This window comes from Cetorhinus maximus, chromosome 25, assembly GCF_964194155.1.
Source record: "Cetorhinus maximus chromosome 25, sCetMax3.hap1.1, whole genome shotgun sequence".
Lineage (NCBI taxonomy): Eukaryota > Metazoa > Chordata > Chondrichthyes > Lamniformes > Cetorhinidae > Cetorhinus > Cetorhinus maximus.
Window position 1 is genome coordinate 40,163,559 of NC_135903.1, and position 16,362 is coordinate 40,179,920.

The 16,362-nt window shown below is 42.5% G+C and overlaps 1 protein-coding gene across 2 annotated transcripts in view; it reads left to right on the forward strand.

Annotated features, from left to right (window-relative positions):
• Positions 1 to 16,362, forward strand: part of LOC144668069 (protein TANC2-like) — a 923,845-nt gene that overhangs the window by 596,682 nt on the left and 310,801 nt on the right. For both annotated transcript variants that reach the window (XM_078529835.1, XM_078529836.1), the window contains one exon: positions 6,510 to 6,696. In XM_078529835.1, the coding sequence (XP_078385961.1) occupies positions 6,510 to 6,696 (187 nt within the window). The remainder of the gene's footprint in view (positions 1 to 6,509; positions 6,697 to 16,362) is intronic.

A 16,362-nucleotide genomic window follows, 5' to 3' on the forward strand; every position in this document is an offset into this window, starting at 1 on the left:
CCTCTATAGCAAGTACATCCTTCCTCAGATAAGGAAACCAAAACTGCACACAGTATTCCATGTGCGGTCTCACCAAGGCCCTGAACAATTGTAGCAAGACATCCCTGTTCCTGTACTCAAATCCTCTGGCTATGAAGGCCAACATACCATTTGCCTTCTTTACCGCCTGCTGCACCTGCATGCTTACCTTCAGTGACTAGTATACGAGGCCACCCAGGTCTCGTTGCACATTCCCCTCTCTCAATTTATAGTAATTATAGTAATTATAATAATAATCTGCCTTCCTGTTTTTGCTACCAAAATGGATAACCTCACATTTGTCCACATTATACTGTATCTGCCATGCATTTGCCCACTCACTCAGCTTGTCCAAATCACACTGAAGCATCTCTGCACCCTCCTCACAGCTCACCCTCCCACCCAGCTTTGTGTCATCTGCAAATTTGGAGATATTACATTTAATTCACTCATCTAAATCATTAATATATATTGTAAATAACTGGGGTCCCAGCACCGATCCCTGTGGTACCCCACTAGTCACTGCTTGCCATTTGGAAAAAGACCTGTTTATTCCTACTCTTTGTTTCCTGTCTGCCAACCAGTTTTCTGTCCACCTCAGTACACTACCCCCAATCCCATGCGCTTTACTTTTACACGCCAATCTCTTTTGTGGGACTTTGTCAAAAGCCTTCTGAAAGTCTAAATAAACCACTCCCACTGGCTCCCCCTCCTCAACTCTACTGGTTACATCCTTGAAAAATTCCAGTAGATTTGTCAAGCATGATTTCCCTTTCATAAATCTATGCTGACTCTGTCCGATTCTGCCACTGTTTTCCCAGCTATTAAATCTTTTATAATGGACTCTAGAATTTTCCCCACTACCGACATCAGGCTGACTGGTCAATAATTTCCTGTTTTCTCTCAGCCTCCCTTTTTAAATAGTGGGATTACATTAGCTACCCTCCAATCTGTAGGAACTGTTCCAGAGTCTATAGAATTTCGGAAGATGACCACCAATGCATCCACTATTTCTAGGGCCACTTCCTTAAGTACTCTGGGATGTAGATTATCAGGCCCCGGGTATTTATCGGCCTTCAATCCCATCAATTTCCCCAACATCATTTCCCTACTAATACTGATTTCTATCAGTTCCTCCCTCTCTCTAAACCCTGTGTTCCCCAACATTTCTGGTATGTTATTAGTGTCCTCCTTTGTGAAGACAGAACCAAAGTATGTATTTAGTTGGTCAGCCATTTCTTTGTTCCCCATTATAAATTCCCCTGTATCTGACTGTAAGGGACCTACATTTGTTTTCACCAATCTTTTTCTCTTCACATACCTATAGAAACATTTACAGTCAGTTTTTATGTTCCCTGCAAGTTTACTCTCATACTCTATTTTCCCCTTCTTAATCAATCCCTTAGTCCTCCTTTGCTGAATTCTAAACTGCTCCCAATCCTCAGGTCTGATGTTTTTTTTTGGCCAATTTGTATGCCTCTTCCTTGTATCTAATACTATCTCTCATTTCCCTTATAAACCAATGGTTTGGCCACCTTTCCTGTTTTACTTTTGCGCAGGCAGGAATAAACAATTGTTGCAGTTCACCCATGCGCTCTTTGAATGTTTGCCATTGCCTATCGACCATCATCCCTTTAAGTAACGTTTCCCAATCCATCATAGCCAACTCGTGCCTCATACCATCGTAGTTTCCTTTATTAAGATTCAGATTCTGAGAATCAACTACGTCACTCTCCATCTTGATGAAGAATTCTATCATATTATGGTCGCTCATCCCCAAGGGGCATCGCACAACTAGATTGCCAAATATTCCTTTCTCATTACACAATACCCAGTCGAGGATGGCCTGTTGTCTCGTTAGTTCCTCAATGTATTGGTCCATAAAAACATCCCGTATACACTCTAGGAATTCCTCTTCTATGGTATTGCTAATTTGATTTGCCCAATCTATATGCATATTAAAGTCACCCATAATTACAGATGTTCCTTTAGTACATGCGTCTCTAATTTCCTGTTTAGTGCCATTCCCAACATCACCACTACAGTTTGGGGGTCTATATACAACCCCCACTAACGTTTTTTGCCCCTTGGTGTTTCTCAGCTCTACCCATACTGATTCCACATTGTTGGAGCTAATATCTTTCCTCACTATTGCGTTAATTTCCTCTTTAACTAGCAGTGCAACCCCACCGCCTTTTCCTTTTTGTCTGTCCTTCCTAAATACTGAATACCCCTGGATGTTCAGTTCCCATCCCTGGTCACTCTGCAGCCATTTCTCCGTAATCCCGACTATATCATACCTGTTTACATCTATTTGCGTGGTTAATTCATCCGCTTTATTGCGAATGCTCCTCGTGTTAAGACACAAAGCCTTAAGGCTTGTCTTTTTAACATTGCTTGTCCCATTCCCACTATTTTTCACTGTGGCCCTGTTTGATTCTTGCCCTTGACGTCTCTGACTATCACTTTTCTTATTCCGCTTTCTGTCCTTTGTTCTTGCCTTTGATTCCCCCTCCTCTGACTCCTTGCATAGGTTCCCAGGCCCCTGCCATTTTAGTTTAAACCCTCCCCAACCACTCTAGCAAATGTTCCCCCTAGGACATCAGTCCCAGTCCTGCCCAGGTGTAACCCAACCAGTTTGTACCGGTCCCACCTCCCCCAGACCCGGTCCCAATGCCCCAGGAATCTGAAACCCTCCCCCTCACACCATCTCTTCAGCCACATATTCATCTGATATATCCTGCTATTTCTACTCTGACTGGCATATGGCACTGGTAGTAATCCTGAGATCACTACTTTTGAGGTCCTACTTTTCAATTTACTTCCTAACTCCCTATATTCTGCTTTTAGGACCTCATCCCTTTTTTATACCTATGTCGTTTGTACCAATGTGTACCATGACCACTGGCTGTTCACCCTCCCCCTTCAGAATGTCCTCTAGCCGCTTTGAGACATCCTTGACCCTAGCACCAGGGAGGCAACATACCGTCCTGGAGTCTCGTTTGTGGCCACAGAAACGCCTATCTATTCCCCTTACAATTGAATCCCCTATAACTATTGCATTCCCACACTTTTTACTCCTCCCCTGTGCAGCAGAGCCAACCGCGGTGCAACGAATTTGGCTGTTGCTGCTTTCTCTTGAGAGGCCATTCCCCCCCGCCAACCGTATCCAAAGCGATATATCTGTTTTGCAGGGGAATAGCCACAGGAGATTCCTGCACTGCCTGCCTAGTCCTCTTGCTTTACCTGGTGGTCACCCATTCCCTTCCTGCCTGTGAACTCTTAGCCTGCGGTGTGACCACCTCTCTATATGTGCTATCCACGATACTCTCCGCCTCATGGATGCTCCACAGTGTCCCCAGCCGCCGCTCCAGCTCCAAAACCCGGGCTTCCAGGAGCTGCAGCTGGAGACACCTCCCGCACACATGCTGGTCCTGGGCACTGGAAATGTGCCTGGCTTCCCACATAGAGCAGGAGGAGCACACCATGGCTTTGAGCTCTCCTGCCATGACTTACACCTTTAAATTAAATTAAACCTTTTGGAAAATACTTAATATCAGTTACTCTCAGGCCCTTCTTCCCTGCTCCTCATTGTTACAGAATATAGCCCCTACAAACAATGAACCACAAAATAAGACATTAAAAACCATAAGCAATAAAAGTAGTAAATGCTTACCCGGCCGTACTCACGGTACTCAAAGGATCACCTCGTTCCCTCCTCACTGAACTCCCTCAGTCACTCCTGCTCTCCCAGCTTCACTTCAACTCCCGACTCCTCTCGCGCTCCTCTTCAACTCCCGACTCCTCTTCAACTCCCGACTCCTCTCGCGCTCCTCTTCAACTCCCGACTCCTCTCGCGCTCCTCTTCAACTCCCGACTCCTCTCAAGCTCCTCTTCAACTCCCGACTCCTCTCGCGCCCCTCTTCAACTCCCGACTCCTCTCGCGCTCCTCTTCAACTCCCGACTCCTCTCGCGCTCCTCTTCAACTCCCGACTCCTCTCGCGCTCCTCTTCAACTCCCGACTCCTCTTGCGCTCCTCCTCAACTCCGGGCTCCTCTCACGCTCCTCTTCAACTCACGGCTCCTCTCGCGCTCCCCTTCAACTCCCGACTCCTCTCGCGCTCCTCTTCAACTCCCGACTCCTCTCGTACTCCTTTTCAACTCCCGACTCCTCTAGATGCTGCTGACTGCCTGTCCCAGAGTCCTCCTCTCACTCTCTCCTCTAGGTGCTGCTGACTGCCTGTCCCAGAGTCCTCCTCTCGCACTCTTCTCTAGCTGCTGTTGACTGCCTGTCCCAGGGTCCTCCTCTCGTACTCTCCTCTGGGTGCTGCTGACTTGCCTGTCCCAGAGTCCTCCTCTCACTCTCTCCTCTAGGTGCTGCTGACTGCCTGTCCCAGAGTTCTCCTCTCGCTCTCTCCTCTAGGTGCTGCTGACTGCCTGTCCCAGAGTCCTCCTCTCACTCTCTCCTCTAGGTGCTGCTGACTGCCTGTCCCAGAGTCCTCCTCTCGCTCTCTCCATGTCCTAGCCATTGTTCGCAATGGGCAAGATGGAGACCATACCCAACTTGTCCGTGTTAAATAATCCTCAGTGTGCTAATAATTATGCTGACAACCAATTTAAGATTGTCAGTCAGACTTGCAGTGTGGCACACTTACGTGTACTGGAGGCTACATATATTAATACACAGGGCCCCGTTCTTTGCAGACAGAAAGAACATGTACACACATTGCACCTGTTTCAGCTGAACAAAATAAGTGATAGCATTTGCTGGTTCATTCCTCAGGGCAATACCTTGACCAATCAGGGTCAAGCTGCCTGGTTTAAATTTCAAACAATGCTTGGTAGTTAGATGCCAGGCACCATTAACTGGTGCATTCTCTATGGCAACACTTCCACCAATCAGAGTCTACTTGCCAACCAATCAGCACACTCTTCTCCTTCAGTACAAAGTTGTTGCTTCCCATGACATTGGTGTTCTTGCAATTGTCCTAATGAGTGAAAGATGAAAAGCTTTGACAAAATGTCTTCTTTCCGCAATACTAAAGTTCTGAACGTCTGTTAGACTTCACAATATCAAAAAACACTCATTCATGACAGTCCATTCAATATATTTAAATCCCCTCAAGTGCTTAATCCCTTATGAAAACAAACATTTTTATTCATAGCCCCACATCAAAGACAGCTAATCCTTTATTAATTTCTTTGAGCTGCCAATCAAACTGTGAATTTACAGCCCAGGTTGTGGAAAGAAGTCCTGCAGTAATAATGCTATAATGAAAGCACTTAGGGTCATGTCAACAAATATCTATTGAAACTGCAAGCACAATTTTTTTGCAACTCAGAGACACAGACAAGCAGTTTTTCTTTACAATTTTTAAAGGGCAGGTTATTTAAATAACTTGGCCGGTTGAGAGTTCTACAGCTGTTAGCCACCCTTCACAAACATTTGCATCCACTCTTAAAAAAAGAGTACATCAAACACTGCAGGATAAGGCCCTTGCCAGTGATATGGGGTCTCTTTGAACTCAGCACTGAGTCACGCTCAACCTGCCCTCTTGCAATGAAAATAGGATCTGTCAGAAATGGGGGCAGCACTTCTGTATCTGGATTCTGAATGCCATTTTTAAAGCTTCCCAGAGTATCCACAACTCTGCAAAAATCTAGGCCCAAGTCTGACACTACTAGCTCAGGAGGACTTAAACAACCCATGACACTTGCAAGAAGAACAGGGCTCCTGCTTGTCAACATTCATCCTTTAACTAACAGCTTATTTATGGTTTGTAAGAATTTGCTGGTCACCAAATGGCTGCTGCATTTAATTACATGATAATTGTAATTGAATCTCAAAAGCATTTAATTGGGTGTAAAATGTCTTGGAAAGTCCTGAGGACAAGATAACTTGATATATTATAGTGATTTGTTCACCTGTTCACAGAGCAGTGCTTGCCCTGCCAGTTCTGGCAGTGGGTCTGACATACCAGGTAACAAAACTAGTGTAAACTTTGTGGATTCATGAAGGCTGATGAAGCATGTGAACTGCTGTTTGAAGAGCACAGTTCTATTAGGCACTGAATTATATGCAGCTGAATTAACTTATCTGCTAATTGCTTGTCAGACTACCATTCATTTATGAATTGCAAAAGTAGTTCAGTTACAAACACAGCTGAGTATCCTTCCATATGAAGTTGAACACTGGTAGCATTATGGTGAAAGCCTCAAATATTCTGTGCTTTTATTATAGCAATAGCATGATATCTACATTTCTGTTCAATTACTTTGTAAAGCTAGGTTATAACTGAAACTTTGATTTTTTTCTAGAAAGTGATTAAATAATTTTCCATCCACTTTACTTGCTACCATTGTGATGTTTAAGAGAATGTATGGCAACAATACAATCCCTTTAAAAAATTTGTAATATTACAGTGCCAAGAAATTGTTCCAATTAATTTGTTTTTATATTGTTTAATATCTTAATATGATTTATTTTTGCAGACATCTACAGAAACACAGCGAATCAGCCCCTGCTCCACTTTGACAAGCAGTACTGCTTCCCCACCTGCTAACAGTCCCTGTTCCACCCTACCACCTGTCAGTACATCTGCAACTGTTAAGGATTGCTCTTATGGAACTGTCACCAGCCCAACTTCTACACTGGAGAGCAGGGACAGTGGCATCATTGGTGAGTCCTGCCAACATGTTCTTTGTATTTATCCCACAATATTAAAGGTTTATAAGTCATAGAATCATATGGTTACAGCACAGAGGAAGGCCATTAAGCCCATCATGTCTATGCAGGTTCTCTGCAAGTGCAGCCCACTTACTCCTGCTCCCCTGCCTTTTCCCCATAACTCTGCAACTTTTTTCTCTTCAAATAACTATCCAATTCTCTTTTGAAGGGCATTTTTTGAATCTGCCTCCACATCACCCGGCAGTACTCTCCAGATCCTAACCAGTTGCTGTGTAAAATGGATTTTCCTCATGTCACTGTTGCTTCTTTTGCCAGCCACCTTAATTTGGTGTCCTTTTGGTTCTCGGTCCTTCCACCAATGGAAACATTTCACCTTATCTACTCTGCCCAGACCCCTCATTATTTTGATCACCTCCATCAAACCTCCTCTTAATCTTCTCCAAAGAGAACAGCTCCAGTTTTCTCCAATCTATCCATTTAACTAAAATTCCTCATCCCGGAACCATTATTGTGAATCTCTCTGCATCCTCTCCAGTGCCTTCAAATCCTTCCTAAATGTGGTGCCTGAAATTGGACACGGTACTCTAGTTGCGGCTAAACTAGTTTTTATACAAGTTTATCATTACCTCCTTGCTTTTGTACTATATACCCCTATTTATAAAGCCCAGGATCCCATCTGCTTTATTATCCACTTTCTCAGCCTCCCCTGCCACCTTCAATGACTTGTGCACATAGACCCTCAGATTCCCTCTGACCCTGTACCCTCTTTGGAATTTTTCCCTTATCTCTGCATTCTTCCTACTAAATTGAATCACTTCACACTCTCTGCATTCATTTTCATCTACCACTAGTCTGCGCATTCTACCAGTCTGTCTATGTCCTCTTGAAGTCTATCCTGAGAACATAAGAACCAGGAACAGCAGTAGACTATATGGCCTGTCGAGTCTCTTCCACCATTCAATATGATCATGGCTGACCTTGGACTTCAACTCCACTTTCCCAACTTTTTTTCATTCTTTCAAAGGATGTGGGTGTCGCTGGCTAGGCCAGCATTTTTATTGCCCATCCCTGATTGTCCTTGAGAAGGTGTTGGTGAGCTGTCTTCTTGAACCGCTGCAATCCATGTGATGTAGCTACATTCACAGTGTAGTTCCAGGATTTTGACCCAGTAACAGTGAAGGGACAACAATGTAGTTCCAAGTCGGGCTCCATTCCTACTTTTACCACTCTTTTCCTACTTGTATGCGTACAGAAGAATTTTGAATTTCATTTTATGTTAGCTTTAGACCATAAGACGTAGGAGCAGAAGTAGGCCATTCGGTCCATCAAGTCTGCTCCGCCATTCAATGAGATCATGGCTGAGCTGATAACCCTCAACTCCACTTTCCTGCCTTTTCCCCATAACCCTTGATTCCCTTACTGATTAAAAATCTGTCTATCTCAGCCTTGAATATACTTAACGACCCAGCCTCTTACAGCCCTCTGCGGTAAAGAATTCCACAGATTCACTACCTTCTGAGAGAAGAAATTCCTCCTCATCTCTGTTTTAAATGAGCGACCCCTTACTCTGAGATTATGCCCCCTGCTCCTAGACTCTCTCACAAGGGAAAACAACCTCTCAGCATCTACCCTGTCAAGCCCCATAAGAATCTTATATGTTTCAATAAGGTGGCCCTCTCATTCTTCTAAAGTCCTGTGAGTATAGGCCCAACCTACTCAACCTCTCCTTGTAAGAAAATCCCTCCATACCTGGGATCAACCTAGTGAATCTTCTCTGGAATGTGTCCATTGCCAGTATGTTTTTCCTTAGATAAGGGGACCAAAACTCTTCACACAGTATTCTAGGTGTGGTCTAACTAGTGCCTTGTATAGTTTTAGCTAGACTTCCCTATTTTTATACTCTATTCCTTTGAAATAAAGGCCAACATTCCACTTGTCTTCCCTATTACCTGCTGAACTCGTATGTTAGCTTTTTGTGATTCATGCACGAGGACCCCCAAATCCCTCTGTGTGCTGCAGCTTTCTGCAGTCTTTCTCGATTTTAGTAATATTCAGCTCCTCTATTCTTCCTGCCAAAGTGCATAACCTCACCTTATATTCTATCTGCCAAGTTTTTGCCCACTCACTTAATGTGTCTAAATCCCTCTGTAGACTCTTAGTGTCATCCTGACTACTTGCCTTCCCACCTATTTTTGTGTCATCCACAAACTTGGCGTTGGTACATTCACTTCCCTCATCCAAGTCAATAATATATATTGTGAATAATTGTGGCCCCAGCACTGATCCCTGTAGCACTCTGCTTGTTACAAGTTGCCATCCTGAAAATGCTACCCGTATCCCAACTTTCTGTCTTCTATTAGTTAGTCAATCCTCTATCCATGCTAATATACTACAGCCAACACCATGGGCTTTTATTTTATGAAGTAGCCTTATGTGCGGTACCTTATCGAAATCTTTTCAGAAATCCAAATACATTACATCTACTGGTTCCTCTTTATCTATCCTGCTTGTTACCTCCTCAAAGAATTCTAATAAATTTGTCACGCATGATTTCCCCTTCATGAAGCAGTGCTGACTCTGCTTGATTATATTATGCATTTCTAAATGTTCTGCTATTACATCCTTCATAATAGACTCTAACAGTTTCCCAATGACGGACGTTAAGCTTACTGGCCTATAGTTACCTGTTTTTAGTCTCCCCCCGCCTTTTTGAATAAGGTGTTACATTGGCAGTTTTTCAATCCTCTGGGACTTATCCAGAATCTAAGGATCCTTGGAAGATTACTACCAGTGCATCCACCATCTCTGTAGCTACTTCCTTTAATATCCTAGGATGCAACCCATCAGGTCCAGGGGACTTATTGGCCTTTAGCCCCATTAGTTTCCCTAGTGCTTTTTCTCTAGTGAGAGTTATTGTATTTATTTCCTCCCCACTTTTGCGCCTTGGTTATTTAGTGTTTTTGGAATGCTGTTAGCGTCTTCTACTATGAAGACTGACGCGAAGTACTTATTCAACTTTCCTGCCATTTCCTGGTTCCCCATTATTATTTCCCCAGCTTCATTCTCTAAGGGGCCTATGTTCACCTTGGCCTATCCCCTCCTTTTTATATATCTGAAGAAGCCCTTACTGTCTGTTTTTATATTACTTGCTAGTTTACCCTCAAAGTTTATTTTCTCTTTTTTTATGGTCATCTTTTGTTGGTTTTTAAAACTTTCCCAATCCTCTGCCTTACCACTAATCTTTGCCACGTTATATGTTTTTTCTTTCAATTTGATATTATCCTTAACTTATTTGGTTAACCATGGTTGGTTTATCCCCTTCCTAGAATCCTCCTTCCTCACTGGGATATATCTTTGTTGTGAGTCATTAGTTATTTTCTTAAACGTCTTAAATTGTACATCAACCATCTTTTCTGCTAAACTCCTTTCCCAGTCCACTCTAGCCAACTCTGCCCTCATTCCTTTGTAATTACCCTTATTTAAGTTGAGCACATTTGTTCCCAACCCAGGTTTCTCACTCTCAAACTGAATGTTAAATTCTACCATATTATGGTCACTGTTTCCGAGGGGATATTTTACTCTGAGATCATTTATTAAACCTGCCTCATTACACAATACTAGATCCAAAATAGCCTGATTCCTGGTTGGATCCACAACATATTGTTCTAGGAAACTATCCCAAATACACTCTATGAATTCTTGCTCGTGGCTACCTCCGCCAATTTGATTTTCCCAATCTACATGAAGTTTAAAGTCACCCATGATTAATGTACTGCCTTTTTTACATGCCCTCATTATCTCCTGATTTATTCTCTGTCCTACAGTATAGCTACTGTTAGGGAGCCTATAGGCTACTCCCACCAGTGTCGTCTTTCCCTTGTTATTTCTTCCTCCACCCATATGGATTTTACATCTTCGATCCAAGATCATTTCTTGCTATCGTACTTATTCCATCTCATACTAACAAAGCTACCCCACCACCCTTTCCTTCCTGCCTGTCCTTTCAAAAAGTCACATACCCCTGAATATTTAGTTCCCAACTTTGATCTCCTTGTAACCATTTCTCCATAATTGCTATAAGATCATACCCATTAACCTCTATTTGTGCCATTAATTCATTTATTTTGTTCCAAATACTTCATGCATTTAAGTAAAGAGCCATTAATTTTGCCTCTTTACCATTTTTTCCCCAGTTGACCCTATTTACTACTTTTTTTTAATGTTTGTACACTCTGTCCCTTCCTGTCACACCCTGGGTATCATTACCTAAAAAGCTGCCCTGCAATGCTGTCATATCCTTTTACTTTGTAAGCCTATGTATCCCCTATCCAGAACCCTCCCCGCTCTTATTTAGTTTAAAGCCCTCTCTACAGCCCTAGTTATTCGATTTGCCAAGACACAGGTCCCAGCACGCTTCAAGCGAAGCCCATCCCACCGAAACAGCTCCCTTCTACCCCAGTACTGGTGCCAGTGCCCCATGAACTGAAACCCATTCCTCCCACACCAATCTTTCAGCCACACTTTTAACTCCTTGACTTTATTTACCCTATGCCAGTTTGTCCGTGGCTCAGGTAGTAACCCTGAGATTATTACCTTGGAGGTTCTGCTTTTTAATTTAGCCCCTAACTGTTCAAATTCTTTCAGCAGAACCTCCTTCCTAGTCCTATCAAGTCATTGGTACCAACGTGGACGATGACAACTGGATCCCTCCTTTCCCATTCCAAGTTCCTCTCCAGCCCTGAGGAGATGTCCTTAACCCTAGCACCAGGCAGGCAACACAGCCTTCGGGACTCACTCTCACGGCTGCAGAGAACAGTATCTATACCCCTAATTTTCATACTTTCTCTAAGCTTCTCTTGTCTTTTTTCACTTCTCCTCTGAACCTTCTGTATTGAGCCTGGTTCTCACTTGTATTATCCACATGACATTTGTCATATGTACCCTCTTTTCTGCTTCATCTTACTCTATCTCTTTTATCACCCAGGAAGCTGTGGATTTGAGGGACCTTTCCCTCTTGTGGGAATGTGCCTTGACTGTACCTGAACTATCTCCCCTTTAAAGGCAGCCCATTGTTCTGTTACAGTTTTGCCTGCCACCTTTTGATTCCAGTCTATCTAGGCCAGATCCACTGTCACTGCATCGAATTTGGCCCTTTCTCAATTAATTATTCTTATTCTGGATTGCTCCTTGTACTTTTCCATAGCCAACCTAAACCTTATGATACTGTGACCATTACTGAAAAAAGAGACATGCTATCAAAGCTTTTCATCTTGCACTCATCAGGACAGATGCAAGAATGTCGAATTTCAATTTATACTGTATGAGAAAAGGGTGCCAATTGGTTGGCTAGTTGACCCTGGTCGAGGAGTCGTCCTGGAGAATGCACCAGGGGCTTATTGTTTCCCAGGCTTCTGTTTAATTCAAAAAAGGCTTTATGTCTGGACATATTCCTTTTGACTGCAGAGGTCCAGTCACTGCGTATAAATATATGTAGCTTCTAGAAAGAGTAAGTGAGCCACATTGCAATCCCAACTGATAATCTTAAATTGATTGTTGATGTAATTCTTAACACACTCAGGATTGTTCAGTAAATGCTGCCCCACCACAGAATCACTATATAATGTTAGACATTACGCTCTTGAGGCTTGCAAGCATGGGCTGGTTGAGTACAGTCAGCATCCTGTCTACTGTGAACGGTGCAAGGGACGTGCTGTTTAATACGATCTGCCATTCATTGTGGCTTACAGCGTACGTATCTGGCATCACACCAGAAGTGAAAGTCATATCGCACATTATTCATTTTTGTGGCAGGCAAAACATTTTTTGGCTTAATGGCAGCATCCTGTTCATGGAAAATACAATTCATCTTGCCCTTCCAGGGTAATTTGAGGTACACTGGGCACTTTTCAGGTCTGAAAGTGGCGGCCTTAGGCCCATTTGTGAGTATGCATGATACACAGCAAACAATGATCTGATCAGGGTAGCCATTATCCAGCAAACAGGATACCTTTGACACGCCCTATTTCGACATCAAGCTTGCACGGTGAGCAAATGGCTTGGGCCCCACAAAATAGTATGAAATTGCTGCTCACATCTCAGTTTCCCTTCCTGGCTCCCATGTTAGCTGATCTGGTTCTCTCTGCTCAGGTCCCGCTCTCTTTCAAAATTGTCGACATCGTCCAGCTTCTCAAAAAATCTTGAATCCACTGTCCTTGCAAGTGTGGCCCCATCTCCAACCTCCCTTTCCAAAGCCCCTAAGCTTGGTGGCTCCCAAATCCCTGCCCACCTCTGCTTGCTCAGTTTTTGAATCCTTCTAATCAGGGACATGATTTTCTCTGCGGGCTTCAGCACAACGTTGTCATGATCAAATGGGGGTCAAAAGTCTGCACTGTGGGGAAAACGGATGCCCAACCGTGATATTTCTGCGAATGGCCAGCTAATGGCCCAATGGTGGTTTCACCATTTAATCAAAAATGTCATGCAATTTCTCTAAACTGGATGCCCAATAGGGGGACCTCCAACACTAAAGAAGCAGTAGGCCACTCCTCCAGGTAAGTGAGAAAGAGGGTGCCTCAAAATGGAGGATCTCTCTCTCCAACTTTTTACATTTAAAAATTGGCCTCACAGCTTTTTTAAATTCACTTATGGCATGTGGGCATCACTGGCTAGGCTAGCATTTATTGTCCATTCCTAATTGCCCTTGAGAAGGTGGTGATAAGCTGCCTTCTTGAACCGCTGCACCCATCTTCCTTGTGCTTGCTGACTTACATTGTCTCCTCACTAAGCAATGCTCCAATTTAAAAAATCTCATTCTTGCTTTCAAACCCCTCCATGGCCTTGGCCCTCATTATCTCTGTAAACTCTTCCAACCCCACTACCCTCCTATCTCACCACTTAAACATCCCAGATTTTAATTGCTGCACCATTGCCAGCCGTGCCTTCAGCTCTGGAATTCCCTCTCCATCTCTCTGCCTTTCTTTCCTCCTTTAAGAAATCCCTTAAAATCTACCTCTTTGGTCAAGCTTATGATGGTCTGTTCTAATGTCTCCTATGTGGCTCAGTGTCAAATTTTGTTTTTTAATGCTCTTGTGAAGTGCTTTGGGACATTATACCACAATGCAGGAATTAAATAAATACATGTTGCTGCTGTCCATGAATTGTGTTTAAAATAATGGTGGTAGCTCAAATTAGCCATGACTACTTGATCATTATTTTACTGTTTTATTGTAAAGTCTAATTGGACTCTCTCTAATTTTACTTCAACTATATCTTTTAACTGAATCAAGATGAACTATGCTTGCTGCTGTTTTCTCAACATGAAGTTAGCACCACTTTATCTTTAACATAGTTCACACTGGCTTTAGGCCTATTGAATGTGAGTTTTGCTAAGTAAGGTGAAGTATTTGGCTGTGGTATCAGCCGGATGTTCAAGAGGCCATCATTTCCACAGTTAAATCATGATACAACATTCAAACTATCTAAAATATTTCTTCTACATGTATTTATTTTTATTGTAATTGAAACCTCAGTTTTTGCTGTGCCACTAAAATAACTTTTCAGATTTGGCAATTGTGCATTCTTCAGAGACAACCCAACTACTTGAGGCCAAATAAGGTTGTTAAAATAGTTTGTTATGCTATGGCATATGAATAACAGGCAACCAAATAAGTGCAGATAAGATCACTTCATTGTTTCTACGAGAGTTCTCACTTAAAAGGATAAAATTGACTGCCATTTATTTCAGAAGCATGTAAAAATTAAGAGGCCTAGGATGTTAGGCAAAGAAACAGTTAACTCACAAGGAGATCAATTGGTAAATTATTAGTTAACAAGCTAAGTACCCATTTGATGTGTATAAAAAGGGAAAACAGGTGACACAAGGTTCCTGTTGAGTTTTATGCACCCAAAAATAGAACTCTGTTTGAAGAAACCAGTCTTGGTCTTTATCTTATTGTCAAGCAGGTGTCAGGACTTTATCATAAGACATGACAGTAAGTTTCATGTATAATGTGTTCGAGGTGACATTAATACTGTAGCACTTCACAGTGCAGCATTAATATATCCTTTCTATGAATTGTCTAAATATTATGGGTATACAGCCAAGCATGATTGTTTGTGGGGAAACCAAGCATTACATTTTGTGTTGCATGTGGCTTTCTTCTTCTTTGTCTTGAACAGCTGTTGAACTTGTGCAGTTGTGCTAGTTTTTATTTCCCAACTGAAAATGCTGCATTGTAAATAAAACTGAGTCAAGACTGCTGATTGCTTTGTGTTCCCATTAACAAATAGTGCTTCCATCAACTGTTCATGTCTTTTGTTAGTTGGAAATATAGAGAGACATTAAAGTAGGCAGAACCTATGAACACAAACAAGGTGGCCGAGGTATACAATTGCAATTAACATACAAAGGGAGTGATTTCCATCTCTCCACTCCCAGGGTGGCCCTTGTCATTTGGTATGCTGATCCACATAATACATTGTCCGTATCCAAGTAAATCAAATGCTTCCACAGTTGGAGACAACTTGAGTCCAGTTTTTTGTTTAAAGTTTTAAAAACTGAAAAATGTAAATATCCATCCAAAACTATTCCATAAAATATCCATTCAAAACCTAACCCATATCCATACAGAATGACAAAGTCCATATGATTCAGGACAAAACTGATTTTAAAAAAAACCTCAAGAAAGACAAGAACTTCCATTTAGGGGGTCACTGAAAAACGTAGCCAAAAATGCTGAACACATTAACATCAGCTAATGGTACTGGGGAGCTACGAATACCATTGATGCTGGAGACTTGGAGCCAGAGAGTCATTGGCACAGATAGATGCTTGCAGGCAAGCCAAAGGAAAATAATATCCAACCCCTGCAAGGAGAGAACTGTCAATTTAGCAGTGCAAAGAAATCTTAGACACAAACTCCTTTAATAAAGAGATCAGCTTATATAGGAATGGTTTCTTGGTACTTGATGGCACCTGGGGTCTATCAGGCTACATATTCATAGGATTAATCAAATATAGGGTAAAACCAAACATAAAAACCCCTCTGATTAGAGTTGAAGGGGACGTTCAAACCTTCTGTGAAGTGTTAAATCAGATCTCCCTAATTTCTTCTCCGCCGATACTGCCAGACTTGCTGAGTTTTTCCAGGTAATTCTGTTTTTGTTTTGTTTTGTTTTGGATTTCCAGCATCCGCAGTAGCTTTTAGCTTTTTGTTTTTATCCCTAAACAAGTCTGCTTAAGAGCATCTATCTGTTTCCATGACTCCCTGGCACATAGGAGAAGGAGCAGCACTATGAGCTTCCCCAAGGGCTAATTCGCCATTTCAGAGTTCCAGATTTATGAGAGCTAGCTATCTCACTTCGTGAGTTCTCATTCCATCTAGACTTATGTACAAAAATAATCAATATCCTTTTCCAAAATAGACCGAGCAGTGTTCTACCAACTCACCCTGGGCAAGCTTTGACCACTGGTAGAGTACATAATTGCAGACAAAATAGTCCACAGTCCCTTTTGCAGTCTGTCACTGTCCTTCACTGATGACCATGTTTCTAGGCTATTGAAGTAAGCAGCAGTTCACACCTTAGGCTCACGAGTGAGATTGTAGCTCTTGGCATTTTTATTCTTAGAATAGCATTAATCACACGTAATGTCATTCC